Genomic DNA, 23,276 nt, shown 5'->3' with positions numbered 1-23,276 from the left:
GTTGTGTTGTTTGATACTGAAGCTAAACACAAAGATTCATTTGCATTTCATTTACAGACTATGGTTAACCAATTAAGACATCTCAGTGGATTATTAGCTACGGCTTTACTAGTTTCAGGCTAAAAAATATTTCTTAATATTCATTTCAGATTACTTGTTAAGAGGATATAACACACATTTTTCACATAGAAGGTACCTCCATTTGAGAATAAATTTCAGGTTTTCCTGCTATACTTGGTGGATATTGCCTTGAAAGCCACTCCATACTTAAGGTTCATCTTTTATTTTTTAAGAGCTAAACTGTCTATTTGAGTGGAAAAGAAAATAAATGTAGCTGACAAAGCCCACCACATGGCATACATGAACCTCGGATTTCAGCCTTAAAAACCTGACTGAATTTACTGAACATAAACAGTTAAGAAGCATGTTCAGTATGTGAGCATTTGAAAACTACACAATTATTCCCTATTTCACACTTCAATTATAATAAAAATACAAAATTAATACATCAATAACAATTCAATTGCGGCTCTATTTTGTACATAAACTACCAGCTATAGAAAACTGGTTAGTTATTTTATACAGAAGAAACAGCAATGAAGACAGGGTCAAGCTAACCCGAAAACTTCAATTCAAGGCAGTAAGCAATGGAACATCTCATGTGCTGAACGCAGCATACAGAATTCCAACTGTAAATTTTATAAGGGTAATCCTAGTCAGGATACTTTGATTCACTGTATCAAAGTGGAAGATACGAATTCTATGGGTTATTAGAAAGATGTAATGATCAAAGAAAAATGCAATGGTTCAAAATTATCTTTATGTGAAATTCAAGTGCATTCAGCATGTAGCAGCTCTGAATGTACTTATCCCAAAAGGAATCTAGGCAACAGCCCAGACCACAGCATCAGCAAACACATTCAAAAACCTCCTAGAAGAATCAACACAAATACAGAGCGGTATTTTTGGTCATTTGAGTCAAGCCAGTCCTCCATCTCAACATTTAAGGACACAATACTGCTATGAACAGAAGAGAAACCCAGCATTCTCAAACTGGCTTGATTTGAAACCAGATATGTAGTTACTCATTTTTAACCCTCCACCTTTTATTCTTTTGAAGGCACCACTTCCCCTTTGTCACTGCATGTCAAAAGAAAAATCTTAGAAGTACATACAATAAAACAGCTCAAAATACATCCGTCAAGATAATTAAACACTGCTCTGTATGACACTTAGTGTGGGGGACCTTCAAAATACTACGCCTGACTACCCATAAAAATCAGTTCAGAGAGTGAAAAAATTCACATGTTCTCACTCATAATGGAAAATAAATGTGTATTTACACCAGACAACACCACTGAAGAAGCTGATGCTTTTTCCAGTATATAATGCTGTACTCTAACATTTGCCTTGGTTCTTGAAAAGCCACACTCTTATAGCAACTTTATTTCTGACCACAAGACATCCTGGATACTGTAGGCAAAGTCTTGAATTACTCCAAAGAAGCCTTCCTGAGATCAGCATGCAGCCACAACAGTGCCATTTGGAATAGTGTGATCTGAACAGATCTATCAGAGTCAACTGCCAGATTCTGTGTTATATGGGCTCAGCTTTCAGAATAAGATGATGTAAACCCTCTAAATCTCTGGGAGGCAGGTACCTTTTGCCACTCCCTGTAACATACTCTCAAGGACACCAATTCAGAAGCGGGACTGGTTGCAGTGCAACTGTATTCTCTATTGATGGGAAGTTCGGTATAGAGGGGCCATGAAGGGCTACAGAGATAGTATTATCTCAAGCAAACAAGATGGTTGGAAAACAAGCAAGTTTGGAAACACTAGAAAATAGACGCATGTTCTGGTTTACCTATAAATCCTATGCTGTTAGCAAAAAAAACTCCTCATACCTTAAAATTATGCTTTTTCATGCATGGATACTTCCTGGTTTGCAGCAATTCCCGCTTATTTGTAAAAGCACAAAGAGTTAAAAATTCATGTGCTTGTCTGTATGTCAACAGTACTCACCTTGAAGAGGCTGCTCACCTGCAACTGCAGCTAGTACAGCATTTTTTGGAATCTTGCCTTATATCAGAAAATAATTAAACATGTAGTGAAATTTATTATCCATCATGAGCCCAGATTCAACCAGGAATATCTCATATTCAGATTTGGAAAAAACTGCAGTAAAAACATTAACCTTAATATGTATTATTTTGCACCTATTCGAGGAAAAAAAGAGGAAAGGGAAAATGCAACTTCAGAATTAAATAAATCTTTCCTTAAATGACAATAACAATTAAACAGATATCCAGTCTTCATATAGATTAGCTATACATTTCTGCAGCTGCCCTGCCAGCTCTGACATAAATCCATTACACAAGTTTCAGGTTACTGGCTTCATGCCTACAAACTTCCAGTTACTTGTAAACAAGCTAACACACTTGACCAACACCCAAAAATTTTGCAAAAATAACAGTCAAATGATCTAATACTGAATTAAATAGAAGTTCTAATAATCCGAATGAGGTATGTTTTTACATATCATTACCAACTTCCACGGAGAACGCATGTTTCACATTCAGTAAATAAAATATTCACCTGGTACTTGCTATCCAAGATCCAAGTCTTTATGTCTGACAAAATTGGGCAGAATCACAGAATATCTCAAGTTGGAAGGGACCCATAAGGATCATTGAGTCCAACTCCCTGTTCCTCGCAGGACTACCAAAACCTAAACCATTTGACTAAGAGCATCATCCAGATGCTCCTTAAACTCTGACAGGCTTGGTGCCATGACGACTTCCCTGGGGAGCCTATTCCAGTGAGCAACTACCCTCTCAGTGAAAAGCCTTTTCCTAATGTCCAAACTGAACTTCCCCTGATGCAGCTTCATTCCATTTCCTCATGTCCTATCGCTGGTCTCCAGAGAGAGGAGATCTGCACCTCCCCTGCTGCTGCCCCTGTTGAGGAAGTTGTAGACTAATCAAATTAGTCGTGTGATCATCTTCATATTTTAATAGAAAAAATGTATCTTGATTTCATGTCTTTTTAATGTGTTCTCTCTGCTTGTTTTTCTTTCCTGTAAAATAACGTAAGCTGTTCTGCATTAACATATCTGAATGTATCCTGCCACATAGGGAAGGCTAGAGACTGTCTTGTCTTAACTTTCTCCCTCAGGAGAAAAAAAAAAAAAAAACAAAACCAAACCAAAAAACCAACCACCAAAATACAACAGTATTTAAGACTGACATCTCGTTTTTCATCAGGTTTTCCATATTTTGGAAGTGGGCAGAAAGGTACTGCAGAGTACTGGACACCAAAAAACATTGTCACTATTACTGCTGACACTGGGGAGCAAAGATCCCCCTGCAGAGACGTACCTAGTCACTATAAAAGAGTGACTGCACAGAAACAGATGGCAAGTATGCTACAAAAATCTTTTAACACCTCATTATGGAGAAAATTAAGTTCTGTTGTACATTGTCACAGACAAACAGCAGCAATATGTCAATCATGTTAGCCCTCTCATGTCATATTTATCAAAGTGGAACAAGTTAAAATGACAACACATACAACTTCAAGCATTAAGAAACCCATGAAGAAACTATGTAATCTCAATTACCATGAAGATGAAGCTAGAAACGTTTATTGATATATACTGAAATTTGAATATAGAAGTAATGAAAATGACTTGAATACATTGTTTTGCTTAAGTCTGGGCAGAATTAGAGCTCCAGAAAAGGAGGGCTTCCTTTTCTCTCAGTGTTTGTCTATGCTGCAGACGTACAAACTCATTCCTACAGATCTAACAGTCAGCACAGGGTCAGTACTTCCCCAGCTTCTGGGTTCCCATGGCTAACTCCATGCCATCAAGGAATACTAGCCAGAGTGGAAAAGAAGACGACCCACAAACACACATACACTTCCCTGCAACACAGGCTACAATGTTCACTTGAAAAATACCATTTCTAATAGCTTTCAAATTACTTTTTCATTTTTCTCACGTTATTATCATTAAATTGTTATTTACATAAGCTTCTCCAGCTCTCTAGTCAGTCTTCCAGTTCTCCTACAACTGCCCATAGTTACAGACCCTCAGAAATTAGCATTTACTGTCCTTTCTTCTCCACTCATGTAATGAACGATGTACTTTTCTCAGTGACTAAAATATTCCATTTATAACTTAGAAGCAAGCAGGAAGAGGCACTTCCCAGTTGTCTTCTTGCATCTGCATGCTGTGCAATACTGCATGCTAGCATTAACTGCAATCCTTACAAATATTGGATTAATTTCACTTTACACCTGAGATTAAGAAACAATTGTGTCCCTTTACAGCTCCAAGAAAAGCCCTCAGAGTTTTGAGATCAAGCATTACTGTTCCACGTTTTAAAACATTGTGTTATTATTACATGTTATTAAGTAAATGTCTTATTAATAATTATTAAGTAAATGTGTTATTAAGTTTTATGCCCTCTTCACATCTCCAAAATGTATTCCAAACTGTCAGTAAGCTACAGTGTCTAAATAACAATATCTGAACCCATCAACTCATCCCTTCAATTGTCTTATTTAGGAACACTATGCACACCTGTGCTCCCATTGGAAACTAAAAATGTATCTTAACACAAGCCAAGGAGAACATCTAGGAAGTAGCATCTCTGCTCGAGGCAGGGGACTGTTTTTCAGCTAACATATACAAATGTCTTTTAGCTTTTAAAAACAGGCAATAGTTTCTTCTGTTCAGGCCTCTTCCTGCCCTAGTATTAGTGCATTACAAAATTTTCAGTTGAAACAATAGATACATTACTTGGAAGTAAACTGTTTTAAGCACATTGCGGTCACTTAGAGCTGCTTTGAAATTAATCAGGTCTATTTAAAAAGACAATAATCAGAGGATATTCCAGGTTTAAATATAGAAAAACCTTTCACTTAAGTTGTTAGTATTTGTGATGCAGTCACTAGTTAACATATAGATCTTCAGCTCAAATGAGTCATTAATTTCACTGCAGAAATGCTGTTGATGCATCTTCCAGTCAAATACAATGTTAACTTGTTCCTTTGCCATTAGAGTGAGCAATTGAACATTTCACCCCCGACTAGTTCTTTGGCTTAAGAGTCATACTCTGAAATTGAAAACTGCTTGCTCCAACACAATACACTTCTCAACAGAACCAGAAAACATTTAATTTCATTAGTCTGGCGACACCCCCAGCTAGGCCAAAAGGAAAAAAAGCTCTACTAGGGCAGGTGGGAGCTTAAAGCTGAAATAAAACATTCAAACAATTATATGCATCTTACTGAGACACCTGAGTAAAACAGTCATCAAAAAGGACTCTATATTCATTGCCCTAAAGCCTTAAGCATTACTTTTTTCATTAGAAACTTCAGGTACTCACAACATATGATCTGTAAGCTGCTGCAAATAATGCTGAAATAGATGCTAATGACCTACCTCATACAAGACAGATTGACCCCCAAAGTAATTCCAGTTTTCCAAATTCTAGCATAATTTAACAGACCGATGGATCTCAGTAAATTTCAGGGAAGGCAGATTACCTATGTAGCCATTAGAGTCTTCTCTACACTCTACAGTAATTAATTCCAGGTTTAGAGATTAAGAAGGCCCTAAAAAGTTTCCTAATAAAAAACCAAAGCAAATCTCATTCTCAGTCTCCTAGAAGATCTGGAATAGGCACAAGTGAGCACCTGCAAGCTGACTTCACCTGCACTCTGAGATAGCAAGGTGTAAGGCAAAACAGATGTAAAGGCCAGACATATTAGTGCTAATCTTGTCTATGCTAGTACATGCTCCTCAGGCCCAAAAAGACAGTACAGATAGCAGACAAAAGAAGGAAGAAAAAAAAGCAAGGAATAGTTCAAACTACATGAAAATAGATACATTTCAAGCTGAGAGCAGCAAACCAAATGAGACTTGGATGTACCGTTCTTTCTTTGGACTATAAAAGAAACAGGAGGGAAGGAAACAGAAGTTTTCCAAAACAAACAGAAGAGGTGTTTCTTATATGTGGTTGAAAAAAGAAAGTAATCTCTATCCACTAGCAATTTACGAGTTCTCCAAATTCTCCAAGTAAAATGAGATGTGTTAACAAATAAGAAAGCACAAAATATATCAGGAGAGCATATCTACTGAAGGATTTTTTTTTATCAGAAGTAATTTACTCCACTAAATAGGAGTAAAAGCACCAAGAAGTTTAGAAAAGACTAGTCACTGACTAGGTTCCACTAAGGATTATTCTGCCAAGCTGCAACTTGCCATACAACACTTCAAACAAAGCTGTAGATACAAACTTCAACTTGAGGTGCCTCCTTCCAGCATCTTCATGGATTAACTCTCTAATACAAAGCATGATGGGAATCACTTGCTGGCACCCAGAAAGTGAGTCACCTTACCAGAATGAACTTAAGTAAAAAGAGTTTCCTCTGACAAGAAAATTAAGTTGACTTTCAAGGTCACAATAATTTCTTAGTACCCCAGAAAGCCAACTGAAGTAAGCACCACTGTCTTTATCATAATACTAGCATAGAGGGGAAAAAAGTTCACAGCTCTCACTCACCATTTGCAATCAAACTGGAAAGCTTTTTCTCCTTTTTAAAAATATAGAAACTGTAATATTATTTAATTATATTATATACATATTATAATTATATAATATAAATATAAGTTTTTATGTATAAATAAAAACTTATCCTCAAAGGCTTCAGACACAGAAAAACACTGATTTGAGCATCAGAAGGAAGGTATCAGTAATCAGACAGCTTCAAACATTCACCACAGGACAAGCCAGAGAATTTAATTCAGTAATTGTATTCCCTTCACTAGATAAATTTAAGCATATACCAATTCATAAAATATAAATGCTTACATTCAATTAAGCTTAATTAATCCAAAAATACACTTCCTTGAAGATTCTCCAATAAGACTTGAACTAAAATACTAGCTAGTTAGTACTTCACAGATAAGTAACTCAATATACTTTGCTTCAGAAGATAATGAGCATGTTAATAATCTTTAGTCTCTAAAATATATTTAAAAAGTATCAACCTTTTCCACTATGATGAGGTCTCCAACTTGTATGTCTGAACTCTTAACTTGCACTTTACCTTAAAAAAAAGAAGAAATGTAATCAACTTAGGCAGACATTAATAAAGAGTCACAAGAATATAAATCCCAGAATGCAAGTTATACTTAAATACGTTATTGTTTGGTGAAAATGTTACAATCTATACAAAATGGATCTCTGATGAACACATTAATAAATAGATTTCATCTGTCTGAATAAATAATTCACTGGTTAAAAAAAGTCTAGTTTTGTAACCAGTTAGCTATTGTAGAAGTATTAGAAGAAAAAAATATGTATGGAAGATGCTCAGGTCTGATCTATAGTATCAATAACAGAGTCGTAAAACAGGAGAAAGGAGTCTTTCCCGTCTCCTACTAGACAGCACTTCTATTTCTGACAAGTCAAGAGTTGTTAGGCTTACAGTCATGGAGCATTCTCACACACATGAGTTGTTAGTCACAGCCCAGTTACCAACAGGTAGCTTTGCTTGGCCACTAAAGTTACTGATGTATTTGGCACTGTCTGGCACTTGTTGGCATTATAGTGGAAAAGAGCTAAGTCTCTCTAAAGTCAGAAGAAACGCCTGAAGATTTCGTTTTAGAAAATTAAAGTATCAAAAGCTGAAATAGAGGTTTTTCATTCTTTAGAGCTGCCCGTTCAGTAACTGCTGTGAACAACTCATTCCAAAATATACATAGCAATTTAATTCCTGTATGTTCTGTACAGTATTAATATTTGTAACACTGCTAAATTTTAACATTCTTATTTTATGGACTAAAAAACTGAGACAGAGAGGTTAAGCTGCTGCCCAAAATGCGTTATTGTTGAGCTCATTGGAATTCAGGAGTTCTAGTCCCAGGTCCTTGCTACAATTCCAGAAAAAGTTGCTTCCCTGAGTTAAAAACAACCAAAACAAACCCTTGTGGATAAACAAGTCATGACATATGGATATCCTCTTCCAAGATATAACAGGTGATAAATTCAGAACCTCTTAACTGAGGATATAAACACATATATATTCACACAGCCTGACAAGCTGAAACACACACCTATAGGAAATATCTTTTCCCATCAGAAACACTATCATGATTCCAAGCAGCACGTATCTGATCAGCAGGTATCAGATGACAATATGTCAAAACATGGTAAGGTGCTAGGGTTCTAAATAAAAATCAGACTAAACAAATTAGAACAGAAGACCCACAAAAGCACAGGATGAGCAGCAATCAGCTTGGAGTTTAATCAAAAGTATTATGAATAGTAGATTTGTCAATGCACATTCTATCATCTCTCAAAGTTATACCAAGTACAAAACAAAAACTAAGCTGGGTTCCAAATCCGTGAGACCTCCTCATCGTAACTCTCAATGACGAGAGATTAGGTAGTTAACCTCAAAAAATTCCTTATATTTACATGTGCATTTAGTCAAAGATAGTAAGATTCATGTTATGAGTAATTATTTTCAGTACTTGCTCTTTAAAACTGCATTTCATGCAAAAGTAACAGTTGTTTTATCTTTAATTCAGTCAATAATAAATGTATTCCTGTAGCTAATTTTTAATACATTTTCCATGACAATAGCACTTCTAAAATGTGCCATGTCAGAGGAAAAATCACAACTTTTGTTTGGCCTGTCTGCAAAGTCATTTCTGAAAGCCAGTCTTTGTTATTGATAATGATCTTTTACACCAGTTGAATTTTTCAGTTGCCAAAAACACCTTACCCACACCCACCCCCAAATATAAAACAAATTATATCTTCAATCTGACTCCTAACTCTGCCATAACACATTTGTGAGGGTGAAGGGAGTAGCAGAAGACCAAGGTATAAAGAGCTGTAGCAAGAAACACTAGCAGTTCTCTACAGGAGTTTCAAGATACCTACGGAAATTAAGTTAGTGTCACACTCTCAACAATTTTTTTTTTTTTTTTAATTTAAAGTAACTAATACTGAAGCTCAACCACTAAAAGAACAGTCTGATACCAAGTCAACATATTTAGTCGGCTTAACTGCATGAGCCTGTGAATTCTCTTATAAATTCTCACGTTTTGACTAGAAGTGACTAGTGTATATACCGGAAAAACCTCATCATGTTTACTTTGCTTTCCAAGTCTGTTAGTTTTACCAAAGGGATAGCATTTCCCATTTTGTTTTCAATTCCTCCACTAACAATTTTCATCAGTTTATCACTGTGATAATCAAGTCAATCAACTGATTATAGTTTTAACAGCCACAAAAATCCTAGTACCAGCAGCATCGTCTCAGATCTACGCAACTTATGCAGTCACGTATGATCAAAACCATTCAGAAATACTAATCAATATCAACTTAAACAATTGAATTTTCTACAGTCAAGTTCTAACAGCATCTACAGTAAAGATCAAAAGACACTAAGCCTCAGAGGACAACAGAAGGTAGAACATTCATTTGCAACACGATGTAGGGCAGACAAAAAGCAAAGACTCCTGGTGCCAACTATACCAACAGGAACCCACACTGCACCTTTGCTTGTACTCAGTCTAGCGATCCTGGGAATTTCACATTACGAACTGAAAAGTTTCCTTATCAGATCACGGCTTAGTATAACACTACAGAATACCGTCTTTATTACACACTAAACATGTCCTGTTAGAGCATCCTGTATATCCCCACACGTAAGGAAGGGGCCTGTGACATGCAAGACAGCTAATTCTACAGTGAATCTGAATGGCAAGACATATTCTATTAAAAACTAAATGCTAAAAAGTGTCAGTAATTCAAAAAGTGGTTTAAAATTTTGAGAAGTCAACAAATAACACTTTCCTTTAGACTAGCAAAAATGAGAATCATTAGATACCATTTCAGAGAACGTTAAAATAATGCAATACTACATCTTAGTGAAGATGCATTTAGCGAAAAAGAGACACTGAATGTTATTCACTGCATAAATTATTTTTGCAAACTATTTTTTCCCTAAAAACATCTCCGTAGCAAAATACTCTTCACCATCTGTGTAATTACCAATAAAAAGTCCAAAGCTGTCAGAAGTGGCTGCGCATCCAGACTTTATAGTCCACCAAGGCGCAAGGCTTTTGCCTAAAGCAACATATAGAATTATGCAGAACTGGAACATTGAAATGTGTCTGTAGTAATTCATTATACTCCCAAGATAAAGCCTTTTGAAATGAATTGCAATGATTTGAAAAACTAATGAATATCTCATATGCGCTAACAAGTATTTCACATAAAAATTTAAGAAATGAAGTAAACAAATTATGGGTATATACTATATCAGAAATGACTTTGTTTCTTTTCATTAAAAAGTGTCTCTACTACTGGAGTGCAAGCCACTCCTGAAAGAACATTTGAGAGTAGCGTTTTCAAATTCTTTTTTATTTGCTATTACATCTTACCCATGGTACCTTGAGTACTGTCTGAAGTACTGCTTCTGGAGTTGGTAACAGAGGTTGTCTCTAACCCATAAATATAAAGCTCTTGAATGAAAGGAGTCAAGTACAGACCATATGAGAGTTTTACCTGGCATCTATTAGCCTGAGTTGTCAGCATAATTAGAGTATACATAATATAATGGGGAGCCAGGGGGAGGGGGGTGGGTGGTGTGATGATGCTGATCTTTCAGTGCAAGTGCTGTCCTTAGGTCCTTCTTTCAAACTCAGTCTTACATAGTGAACTGAGGTTAGTCTTTAATCACCAATATGAAACTCTAGAGAGAAGCTTCCTAGCTCCTCTCCTCTGTGTACTCTCTCCTCTTCGGTGAAATGGAAAGCCTTCGTTCTTTTTATCTGATCTCCTGGATGCTGCAAAAATGTGGAAGAAAACAGTCCCCTTGACATTTCCTCTCTTCTGGCCTCTTTTTGAAATTCTTACATGAAATTTCAAGTTCTGTTTCTGCTGTTGCTTACTGCTTCCCTAATCAGCTAGATGAAACTGATACAATTCTTTAAAAACTTATCTGTTCCGTATGGTTTAAATACCAGGAATGAAGTCATCGGTAGGTTTGAACTATTGCAAGCAATAAAGACCTCATGTCGTACCTCTAGATTCAGAAATAATGTTGATTTTTTTAATGCTGTGGCTTTTCAAAAAGCAGGACAACCTGTTCTTGAAGAACTGAAACTCTAATGTTATAAGAGGTTTCAATACAGATTTCAAATAACTGAAAAAGAATAATCACACAGTTTTGGCATATATTTTCAACTTCACTACATTCTTAAACACCCTTTAAGGATATTGTTATCCATCCTTTAAGGGTACAACAAAGACATAAATCTCATATTTGAAGCCTGGATGGAATTATTTCATTAATCTCATCTCTCCTGACATTCATTTTCTATTTTGCTTTGCAGGTTGCAAAATGAGAGTTCTGCAACACTGCCAAAAATCGTGTTAAACATTCTGAGAGTAAGTGACAGATGCATGCTTCTTCTGCAACTTGCAGTTGTGACTATTAGTTAGTTATTTTCTTCTTGATCTTTTTTTCTTCAAAACTTTCGTAACACTGCATGGGCAAACCTAACTAGGAAAGGTTCAGGGCAGGACTGCCAACTTCGAGAATAGAAAGGGAAAAAGAGTTAAAATTGTTTTACAATTTTATTATCCAATTGGCTTTTGGCATTTTAATGAAAAAGATAATAGCCTGTTTATGAACTTGAGATGATTCTTCTGTAGAATAACAGCATTTTTTCATGGGCACTTAACTGGTGATACGTAAGTGCATGAGACAAGCAGCTGCGCCGGAAGTATAATGGTCCCTTAGGAAAGAAAAACAGAAGTCCTCCCAAACCTGCATGCAGAGGTCTAAAGTTTTCTCCATTGCAGTTTCTGCTCTACAAAAGGATATGCAGGTGAGCTGCTCTGAAGCAGAAAAAGCAATTAAATTGACAGGATCTTCAATAGCAAGATAATTTCAATTCTACAGGCAGATACTCTTCCTCCCTCCAACTTTAACTTGCGTACTGACTGAAAACTGTCTCTTAAGGATTTGCAGGCTTTGATATGCAAAAAAGGAAAGTAGATTTTGCAACAAACATCTCAATAAAAAGATTAAAACCGCAGAATGCATCATACACTGAACAACTTAAGAGATTCAATACCATAATCTAGGAGAGTATACAAGGGAGAAGATTCACATGAAAGACATGGAGATGGGTACACTTAATTGACTTGCTCACAAAAATATTCAATACATTTACTGATTTGTATGTTTCATCACTTGCCACAAAGGGTTGAAAAAGTAGAAGCCATTAAAACTTCACGTGTAGCAGGTTCATCTTGACAAGTGCAAAGTTACACACAGCAAATTCACCAAGGGATGACTGAAGACAGCTTAGCCATGTTACATGACAAATAGAAAACTGCATAACACTGGATAGATATCTCATGGATCAGAATTAGTCTATGGACATTAAGCTGGCCATTGCTGCCTAAGTACAATTAAGTAACACTTAAAACAGATATCCCATTCTCCCTTGATTTCCTGCTTGGAACAGATCATTATTTTAAAAAAAGCTAAGATTTACTGATTAGAACAAATACTTATTCAAGGTCTTGAATTACTAAAAAGAAATTCTAAGTTTTTAAGAGTCACTAATGTGAATCCATCACCTTCAAAAAGCTGATACTTCTTACACTAGCAACATGCAGGTCATAAGACAACATTCGTATGTTTTACCTGTTTAGGGGTTCCTGAGGCTAAGAATGACTCCACAGAAAGTCAACACTGCTAGGCAGTCAAAGACTTCCTGATCTTAATCTATTGCAATGCTATATAAAAAGATTTTAACTTACAAATCAGCCTACCCACACTATCTTTATACAAGTAATTAATCACAATTCAAATCCCAGTAGCTTCTCTTGCTACAAATACATTTGTTTCCCTATAATAAACAAACACTTTTGCAAAACAGCTAACTAGAAGTGCTTACATTCTCATTTTTATCTTCCATAAATGATACAATTAAACCAAGGGTAACACTGAACCTTGTTAACTTTAAGTTTTCCTACTGAGCAAAGGCAACCTGCTTAACCTCTCTATGTCAGTTTCTCCATCTTTGAAACAGAAAAAATACCTATTTCAAAGAAAAGGCTGTAAAACCTACACAAGTCATAAAATCACTAGGAGAAAAAAAATGCTAGAGCAGTATAAAGTGCAGTTCCACTCTGAAAAGTGACTCTTGAGTGGCATCGATTTTCAGGCTTTTAATTAAATCAGTATCAAGTTTGTTCATTCACAAGTAACAAAGCCTTCTTTCTCCAAACCATTAGCCTGTAGGTTAGTATGGTAAGCCTAACTGAATTTTTCCACTTGAAGAGTACTGCCAATATTAAAAATTAGGTAGATTATATTGAAAGTTACTTATAACAATAGTTTGCAGAAGTGTAGTACTCGACATTAATAATTTGCACAGAAAAATACCTAAATCCTTCTCAAAACCTGTAAAAGTCTTAGGCTAACTTTATCATAGCAGGAAGTGCCATTTTTTGCCTCAAAATGATACCTTTCAGTTTCAGAATGCCTTATTATGAAAGAACCCTATATTATGAAAGAGGTGCAATTTATCCTCTATTCATTATTTCATATATGTGTTTGTAGCAATTTTTAATACAGCTTAATTTTGAGTGGGGACTGCAATAATGTTTTCATTCTTAAAATTGGCCACTGCATTGTTAGCTCATCTATCCCCCCATTGTCAACATGGGATTCAGAGTTCATTGCAAGCAGAGATCTTGAACCTTTACTTCTGTAGAATATTACGGTCTTCAAAAAAACCACAAAACAGAACAAAAGCCAAGTATGAATTCATGACAGCACTGACACCAAAACCTGAAAGTCGAAATAGACATACACATTCGTGGGTAAAAGCTGATATCCTTTTTTAAAAGAAGGGGCATTTTTAAAACTTCTTTTGAACAAGTCACTGCTCTCTACATGTCAGTTCCTGATATAACTGCTGGGCTTTACCTATATACTACTATATACTATTTTTAAATCTCTATTCTTTATCTAGAAATCAGCTGTGTCAAGGTGACCAAATCCAATTTTAATTTGACAATTTCCTTATTTCTAGGAGAAGCTACAAAATGAAAAGTTTCTCAAATACACATAACCTCATGAAATATTTCATGAGCTGGGAAAGAGGACATCAGGATTCCAAGAATTCTACTTAAATGCTGCTTAAATGCCTAGCAATTTACCAGAAACTCCAATACTAACTCTAAACAAGTTAAGTGAAAAAAGAAGCACAAAAGGCACCAAACTTAGTCCTTAAAACAGCAAACGTCAGTCTTGACATTTACATCACACTGGTAACTATAAACTATGCATGTGCTTCCAGAACTAAGAATTTCAGATTACTAACACTATTGCTGAATAGGGTAGGATTGTACTACCTATTTCAAAGGTGAATGTTCAGGGGCCTACCATAAGAGATCTAAAAAAAAAAAAAAAAAAAATACCAACCAGCAGGTTAAATTACAAGTTTGAAAGAAAAGCCATTAAGAGTCCATTTCTTTAAAGACTGTAAAGATCTGGAAGCCAGCAATGCAACCACTTGTGTTAAACAAATGATAGTTATCCCATTTGCAAATTTCCACAGTTCTAAATGGTGATAAAGCTATTTCAGGCTGACAAGGAAGGGAAGAACAGTAGGCAAATATTCCCTACAGTTGCTCCCTTCTGTACGCAAACTCCAGAAAACAATGCAAGTCTCCATACTGCAAGGAAGCAGTATAAATTCCTCTCAGCTGCTAGGTTATGTCATCACTAATGAGACCATTGCCTGTTTACTTACCTTCCAATTACTTTAAAAAATGGGGTAAGATTTCGGACAGAACATCCTTGTGTTACATTACAAGCTTTTAATCCATTTTTTCTGGAGAAAATATTATCCAGAGCTACTCCAAGAGTTTAGTTGCTAATTAAGACTCCCATATCTGGTAAGGTTACTCTTCCCACTGACTTCTGAGAAGAAGATATTCACCAAGATATACTACAAAGTCCAGTGAAATATATGTTGGGAATTAGTGAACAGAATTTACACTTGGCATAATGTATACCATATACTCTAACTGCTTGAGACGCAACCTCACATACCTTAACAGCTTCCCACTTTCTACAACTTTTTATGCCAAGGAAAATCCTTAACAGAGACTTCCCAGGATATTGTAGCAAAATAACTTTTGAGGGTAATAGCAAGGTCATGTTGTTTTCTAAGGTTATTCATTACAGTTTGACTTGATAATAGGTTATTCATTATTTTTTGGCACCTTTCTTTGTGGCACTCTGTTCCAAATCTAAACAGTAAAATGTGCTAAGCAACATAAAAATGGAGAGGAGTGCATAGTTTTTCTCTTATGCCCACGTTTAAAATTTACCATATCCTACCAAATTTAATTGTCACTTCACAGCTGAAGTGCTTCATTTCCTTAAAAGTCTTCATGAAAAACTGCTAAAGGTTGAGTCCAAAAAAGTCATAATTGTGATTTCTCCTTTTATTAATTTCTGGAAAGAAAACTGGCTGTTTCTAATGCATGATCATATAGATTTCAAATTATATGCAAAAACTGAAATCAGTATTTTTGATACTGAAGCTGACTGACAATACATCTTCCTTTTCTTAATCACAAATATATCCACCAAGTTTGAAAGGCTCTAGTGAATTTTAATTAGATCGTATTTCTTAGTTACTGATCCCTTATTTCCTATATACACTTGATATATAGATGACAGTGTTGCTGAGTTACTGTTTGGTATCAATTTCAGAGGAGAACTGCACTTTGAAATAATAGTACTAAACAGCAGAACGCTTCAAAAGTATATATAATTATATACATACACCTTTCCTTTACAAAAAAACAAAAAAGATTTACACCACTTCTTAAACAGATCAAGTTTAACAGTTGTATTTATCTGAGGGAAATCAAGCACTTGGTTCAGTATCAGTTTCATTCTGAATAGTGCAGCTTGAGACTATTAGTTATTTCTTTGAACTGGAAGTCTGTAAATGTATAGATAAGAAAAAAATGAAATATTTTAAGGATTTATACAAATGGTTTTGCTAACCTCGTACTGTCAGCTTGCTATATAACTGTGAGTTCATTTCCTTGTCTCTCTTGTAACGTCGAAATTCATCAACGGCTTCCCGTACCACTGTGACCGTCAAAACAAATCCCTGTCAAAGATATAATTATGCAATTCAGAATTCTCAAAGTGCTAGAATAGAAATACACATGTAGGAACAATATACAGAGTAAGAACATGTACTTAGAATATTTACTTTTTTTCCTCATTTGGGTTTTAGCGTTTTCTTCAATCTGTTAAAATATCATCTTGGTTTAGTCCAAAAAAAAAAAAAAAATCATACTTGTACATTGTACAAATATAATTAGAATAACTACATCTCCAAATACATGTAATTTAGATATAATTTGAAATTTAAAAAATTAAAATGCTTTGGATGAACTAAAGACAGCCTTTGTAGTTCAATAAACATATTTCCCTATCTTCCACAAATTTTAGGGCTTTACCAAAATCCAAAAATTTAAGAAGTCTCCAATTCTAATTTTGAGTTCACTGCCTTTTTCCTAACAGACAGAAACGAAAAGGTAAACGGATGGCTAGTTTAGTTAATTTTGCCATCTGAAATGTAGTTATTTACCAGTACGTCACAAATATTGACAAAGAAAAAGGGGAGTTGTTCTGAAAAGCTAAGTATCTAAATGCTTTGGCTGCTGATTTCACAGGATAGCGCCACTGCAGCTTCTGCTGGAAACGCAGAGTGCACTCCATGCAACTAAGATGGTCTCTGGCCACAAAAGATGGTAAGCTAAGAACAGAACAGTTCAGGGATAAGCACAGAAGAGTTTCCTCTCTCCCATTCTAAACCTCCTCAGATATGGTCATTTGGCTTCTTAAACTCAAGTGCTCAGTCATTCTCCATCAGTGAAGGGGAAATAAGATTTTCAACAGTAAAGGGATCTTATCATTACTGTAAGTAAGATGGCTAAAAAATTCAAATATTCACAAATCCTCCAGCAGATAAGGTTCTAGATTATCTATCTAGCTTCAGACACCCACCAATACTTTCCTTCTATAGAAGAAAATTTATACCATTAGACTTCTCTTGCAGAAGTCCAACAGTTGGCCAACCTTCCCCTAAGCTCCCAGCAAGAAGAAAGGAATGAAGGTGCAGAGTCTTCCTAAAGGAGTCTTGACTAAAATTCTCCTTTTCAATAGCAAGGGCTGTTTTGCAGTTCTAGTCCAAAATTCCAAGGCTTACTCTGTTACAACCTTATAGTTAAACACTTCTCGTTTGTCCACATCAGCTACAACAATTACATTAGAAATCCGTAGAACAAAAAAGTGCCTTTGCAAAATGCATTCCTTTTCACTCCTAGGGCATAACTGAATGAGCAGTAGGGTTTTCCCCTTTTCTGGCAGCAGCATTTTCATGAGCTTTGTCACTATAGATCTTTTAGCAGCATAAAAAAGGCACTCTTGAATCACCTTCAAATATATTTGCCATTTGCACATCTCATTAACTAGACGGTAATCAAAGCACAGAATGCAAGGTGTTAATTGCAAGAATTTCCCCTAGCAGTCACCATACCTTGCTGGGCAGCTCAGTACAGCTGACCATAACTATGAGGAACAATTTAAGACAGATATTTCCCTTTTTCCTCATTTGCTCAAAGGAACTTGATACTCTTCCAAAGGGGAGCTGAAATTGTGAAGCCAATCTTACAAAAACCCCTGTCATCTTTCTTTAACTGTAAGCAGTTAAATATCTTTAGCATACTGCTTACTATCAAACTTGTATGCTTTACATCCTTTGTATGTTCCACACGAAAGAAGTCCATTTCCTACTGTGCAAATAACAACAAACCAGTAAAATACAGTCTTGTTTGAAGAACTCCAGTGCTTGATCTAAGTGTATTATGTCTGTTTGTTGTAAAAACTGTTGAAGTAAAAAACAAAAATCAAAACAAAAAACAAAGCAAAACCAAAAAACCCCCAACCCCACACACACCAGCAAAAAAAAAAAAAAAAACCAAACCAAAAACCTTTTAGCACATACTTGACTCAGTTGGTTTTTAAGTAGTAGGCTGAACAGTTTTTCTTTTCCTTTAAAATCTTGAGAGAAAATACAAGCCATGTCATAGCTACTCCTCTGATTATTACTGAAAATTTATCAGCAGTTACATGCTCTTCGAAGAAAACCAAACTTATCTGTTAAGCAACAAAGACAGCCCAATGGGTCTGACTTAAATGTTTTATATTTTCATCATACATACTGAGCCTTACTCAACATCCAATTAATCTCTTTTACCTGGAGGTTATTCATTAGTAGAAAAGCTATTCAAGTAGAAACAAGTGAGTTTAGCAAAAATGGGTACCACTAGTGCTAACTGAGATATTGTTATATTTTCAAGCTGCATGTGAAAACTGGGAAACATCATTCAAAATACCCTTGAATAAGACAAACACGTCTATACAGAACAGATTACCAATGTTTGCAAAATACAGTATTTTCTCCCTTCTTTGGGCAGGGATGAGATGCTAAGTGATTTTTTTTCCTTACTACCTCACTAACGTATAGAGCTGTATACAGCGCTTCACTGTGAAGAGACCAACTTCCAGACAAGGCTGACTTCTGTCTTTTCTTACTGGGTCAACAGCAAAGACCTTTGTAAATATCCATTTCAAATCCCACTGTTGAACAAGCTTTCTGTCTTGGAAATGTTTTTTGTTGCAGTAGAAGCCAAAAGTTGTCTGGAAACAGAGGTGTGAAGAACCTCCAGGACAGTCTCTCCATTTATTGATACTTAAAAGGACACATGTTGCAACAATTAAAACAATGAAATCAATCCAGAATATTTACTCTATTGACTTGTTAAGAATGACCTTTACTCAAGCAGTCAGCATGTCACTGTTCGTCTTGAATACCACTGAGAATAAATGCTACTGAAAAATGCCATTTTTTTAATAAATTTAGAAAATAAAGCATTTGTTCCTCCTGCCTTGCTTTTAAACCTGGGGTGGAGGGGCCAGGAGGAAGATGAAAGAGAAGGTAATGATCTAGTTACAAACAAGAAAAGAATTCCAAATCATGGGAATATAGCTGGCAGACTATCAAAAGGGCCTCCTCTGAGGAGAACACAATTTTCAAACCTTAGGAAACCTGAGTCAGAAGCAACTGGTTTGAACAGTTTCCCAAGAAAATACTGCAGAGGGCTCAATAATAACAAAACATATTGAAAGGAAGCCAGCCCAACTGGCAGGGCAATCAATTAGGAAAAGCATGTTTAATGAATAACTTATTTTCAAGATGCGTTTTCCTCCTGCTTTATCCATGGCTTAAAACATTTTATCTTAATTTTTGGGAAAAAAAGGACATGATCAAAACCAACATAGAAGGAATGCAAAAAATTTATGCTTTCAATTCTGACCTCGCGTGAAAGCAAAATAGTGAGCAAATAACAATAAACAGAGAAATTTAAACACGCAAATTACCTATGTTACCAAATAAGGTTCTCTACTAGCTGGAGGTTTTTTTGGTTTGTTTTTGTAAACCTCTCAAGTGACTAGCAGCCAGAAAGGAACACTACTCACTCAGACTAGCTGGTTAACAAAAACAGCCTCCAGCCTTTGGGGCAGGAGGAAGGGAGTAAACAACAGCTGCTGGAGTATCTGCTGTAAAATACTGTAATTTCAAGTAAGCATTTTACTTCTGTTACATATTTTAATCACTGCAGTTTACCAGATGCAAATTTATGAAGTGTACGTATACATGAACTTTTCTTCTGAAATTAAAAACCCAAAACTTCTAGTTAGAAGTATTTTTCTGTTTACCAGAGGAGCCCAGTATGTGTACAGGTAGCCTATTTTCAATGCTGGTACAAACTGTGAGCAGGACACGACGAGAAAATAGAGATTCAAGAAAAACTTGAACTGTTCATATAAAACCTAAAATGAAAAACACAAAATAGATAAATGCCTTAAAATTTGTACCCATAATGTACACAAAATTCACTTTTTTCATGATAGTGGATATAAAACCATTATATGACATACTATTATGTATGGTACTATGTAGCACAATATGCTATATATCAAACTACTACATGCACTGTAAGTTGTTTTAATATTATACTGCTATTTTTGTTGAGAAAAACCCTTCGATATTAATGCCTCTTTTCACTCTGAAAAAGCAATTTGCTAAATTTTTGATATTTTGAAAACTGGACTACATGAACTCAATCTTTACAAATATTAAATATATCAAGATCACTGTGCAAAGATTTACTCCAAAATCTTAACAGTAAGCAGAATTCAAATGTTTGTCGAAGCATCTTGCAATAATTTTATATCCACAATAGTTACCTTTATGTTTGTAAGTTAAAACAGTTTTTGAAAATTTTCTTTTTTATAGTATCAATAAAAAAAGCGAAATAAGTTTGTGAGTATCTGAACATTAAGTTTTCATTTTTAACTGCTAAAACTTTTTTCCTAAAAATACAGCACTAAAAGTCAATCTTAATCTTTCCTTAAGTACTAATACTTAAATTCTGTTTCATCTGTCTCACAATGTCTTTTTGTCTTAAAAATTTTCATATCCTGGCCTTAAATAATAATTATAAAATAAAAAAATCATTGGCATCAAATGAACAGAAGCCATTTACAAAAATATTATCCTAGTCTTTGTTATTTGAACTTCTACAGAGTAACAAAACTGAGCAGGCTATACCATGCTGCTCTGCATCACTGTGAGAATACCCTAAAATTTCAGCCCTGTCTGCAGCACATACAGAAAACTATACATGTGCTCCTTGTTACTTTTTTTCACCATGTTCCCTCAGCGCGCTCTCCTCAACACAGGCACTGAAGTTTCTCCTCTTTCAGGGCGGGAAGCTCTACAACTCATCTGCCTTCTTTCTGAAGGCCTTTGGTTCTCAAAGGGACAAAGGCTACCACGAAGTCAGATGCACTCCTTCAAAATTACCTTTTCCCACTGTTCTTAAAAATAGTGAAACTACTCAATACTCAAGAATAAATGTTGTTTAGGAAGGTAAAATGAACACTACAGAAAGGATCCAGTGATTAAGGGTAAGCGACACTGCTCTCTTTCCAAATGGCTATCGTGTGGATATCTCAGATAAGGCGGTATTCTTGTTTCCATAGCAAGACAAGCTTTTTACAAAAGCAACCACAGTTTAAGTTTTCAGAAAGTTTAAACTACAAAAAATTTGTAACAAAATAACATGGGCTTTTGAGGTAATTTAGAAGAAACACTCAGCATTAAATTTCTCAAAACATTATTTTGCAATAAATATCGGTACATAAGATGTATTTATTAATAAATGAAAGGTTTGGTCTAAACTCCAAGATACTTGTCCAAGTTTTAAGTGAAGACACAGTAACCTTATCACAGAATACACTGTCCCGTATTCTAAAGGAATGACAGATGCAGAGATTCCTCTGGTAATTAAAAGAACCGCTTCAGTAAGCGCATATTCTCAACGTTGCTTTAGTTATAATTACAATGCTAAGAACATTATTCATTTTATAGAATTTTGAATCTTCAAAGACTGCACATATTTCTTTAGTAGGCCAGGACAACATGGCACTTTCAGCAGGATGATCAGAAGTGGCTGCTGAACTTGGGACACTGGGACTTGAGAAAATGGATAATCAATAGTTTCAAAGCTAAAAGATTCAAGATAGATCAAAAAGCCACATTTAAAGAGTGTCTCCATCTTTTAATCTTACAAGTCAGTTAATATTACAATGAACCCTACATGAAAGTTGATGCTACTGGACAGATATTTATTATTCTTATCAGTCCAAAATTATTACTCAAAATTATGGAAAAACCTATGCCTTAGGGAAAAATATTCAGTGAAGTTCATTTCAAAGTGTCTTTCTGGCAGGCACAACAAAGTAGCAGTACCTCAAAATTGCCAGTTTCTTGCAAGAGTGCTACATTACTGTTCAGTTAAAGGCTACCTAAACAGCCTCAAATCAGAAGATTTTTTCAAAAGCATGGAATTCTATTCCACTGTTCACCAAAAAAACTGTAAAGCCATAAAGCGTCAAATTTTAAGTTGCAGGGAAGTCGTAGCATTCTTCCAAAATGAAGCTAATTCAGCTTGAAGCTGTCCCTTATGTTAATACTGATGAAGTTCATATACTCATTTCTAGCAATATGTTTAACTGGTTACAAAGACTTGATATACCAGGTCAAAGAAAAGTCCGCAGAGTACTTTGGGAGGTGCAGCTCTGCAAGAGCACCCATCTTGCAGGAGAAGGGGGGAGTTAAAAAGCACCTTCCTACAAGTCTTTTGAATCCTGGCAGATCACTGACAGTTAATTCAATACAAAGCTAAACACTTCAGTCTAGTTAAGCAAATTGAAAAGTCTCCAGTTACATAAAATTGATAAAAAAATAAACTACTGCTTTGAAGTTCAGGAGAGGTATCTTAAAAACCTGCCCATCACAGAAGATATTCTTTATGGAAATTTACAGAAAAATCCTAAGCAGCTGTACCAAGACATACATGAAATAGTAAACAGAAATTGAACAAACTGGTGTAAAGGTAGAAACAGGAAGTATTTTATATAAAACTGGTAGGAAATTAGATGATATTTTGGAAATGTTACAGCTGTTTTAGCCAGTAAGTAAAATTCTATTAATCTAAACATTATTTTAAGCTTGTATTTTGAATGAAATCATGGAATATTACCCATTGCCAGCTGCAATGTTAAAAAAGATACAGCTCTAAACAGAAGACAAAACTTCACATGATGAAAATTTCAATCAGAGTAAATCACTGGAGTCAATATTTATGACTTAGTTACATTTATGGGTTTGGAACCAATACAACTCTGTTCCCTACAAATTACTTCTAGTGGAATAGCATAAAAATCAGATAGCTACATAGTATTTCTAATCAATGAAATGTTTTAATTCATGTCTAAAATGAAACTTTAGAAACATTTTATTTTCACCAATATTGGGCTTTACGTTTAGGATCCCACTTCATTTTGAAGTTACTACTGAGATACCAAATACTGCCACCAAAATAAAAATCTGATTCTGCCTATACTGTAAAACCCAAGATTTTCAAAAAAGAACAAACATTCTTTCTCTCAACAGGTAATTGCAAGCTATGGCTGATCCCTATAGGAAACATGAAT

General features: G+C 35.3%; 1 protein-coding gene across 16 annotated transcripts in view; it reads right to left on the bottom strand.

The window, feature by feature from the left end:
- The window catches only part of ATP9B (ATPase phospholipid transporting 9B), a 175,229-nt gene that overhangs the window by 125,458 nt on the left and 26,495 nt on the right, over positions 1-23,276 (bottom strand). For 15 of the 16 annotated variants that reach the window (XR_015706407.1, XR_015706409.1, XR_015706405.1 and 12 more), the window contains exons 4-6: positions 19,932-20,045; positions 16,143-16,251; positions 7,063-7,121 (exon numbers count right to left, since the gene is read on the bottom strand). Coding sequence is in view for 12 of the 16 variants with exons in the window: in XM_087765007.1 (XP_087621133.1) it covers positions 7,063-7,121; positions 16,143-16,251; positions 19,932-20,045 (282 nt within the window). In the remaining 4 variants the exon portion in view is untranslated. Of the gene's footprint in view, positions 1-7,062; positions 7,122-16,142; positions 16,252-16,356; positions 16,375-19,931; positions 20,046-23,276 lie in introns of those variants that run through there. The other variant, XM_087765103.1, reaches the window with a different exon arrangement.

Source organism: Nipponia nippon, unplaced genomic scaffold (assembly GCF_047370975.1).
Source record: "Nipponia nippon isolate SJK-2023a ecotype South Korea unplaced genomic scaffold, ASM4737097v1 scaffold_1, whole genome shotgun sequence".
Classification (NCBI taxonomy): Eukaryota; Metazoa; Chordata; class Aves; order Pelecaniformes; family Threskiornithidae; genus Nipponia; species Nipponia nippon.
Note: the sequence above shows the minus strand (reverse complement) of the source record. Positions and strands in the feature narration are given on the sequence as shown.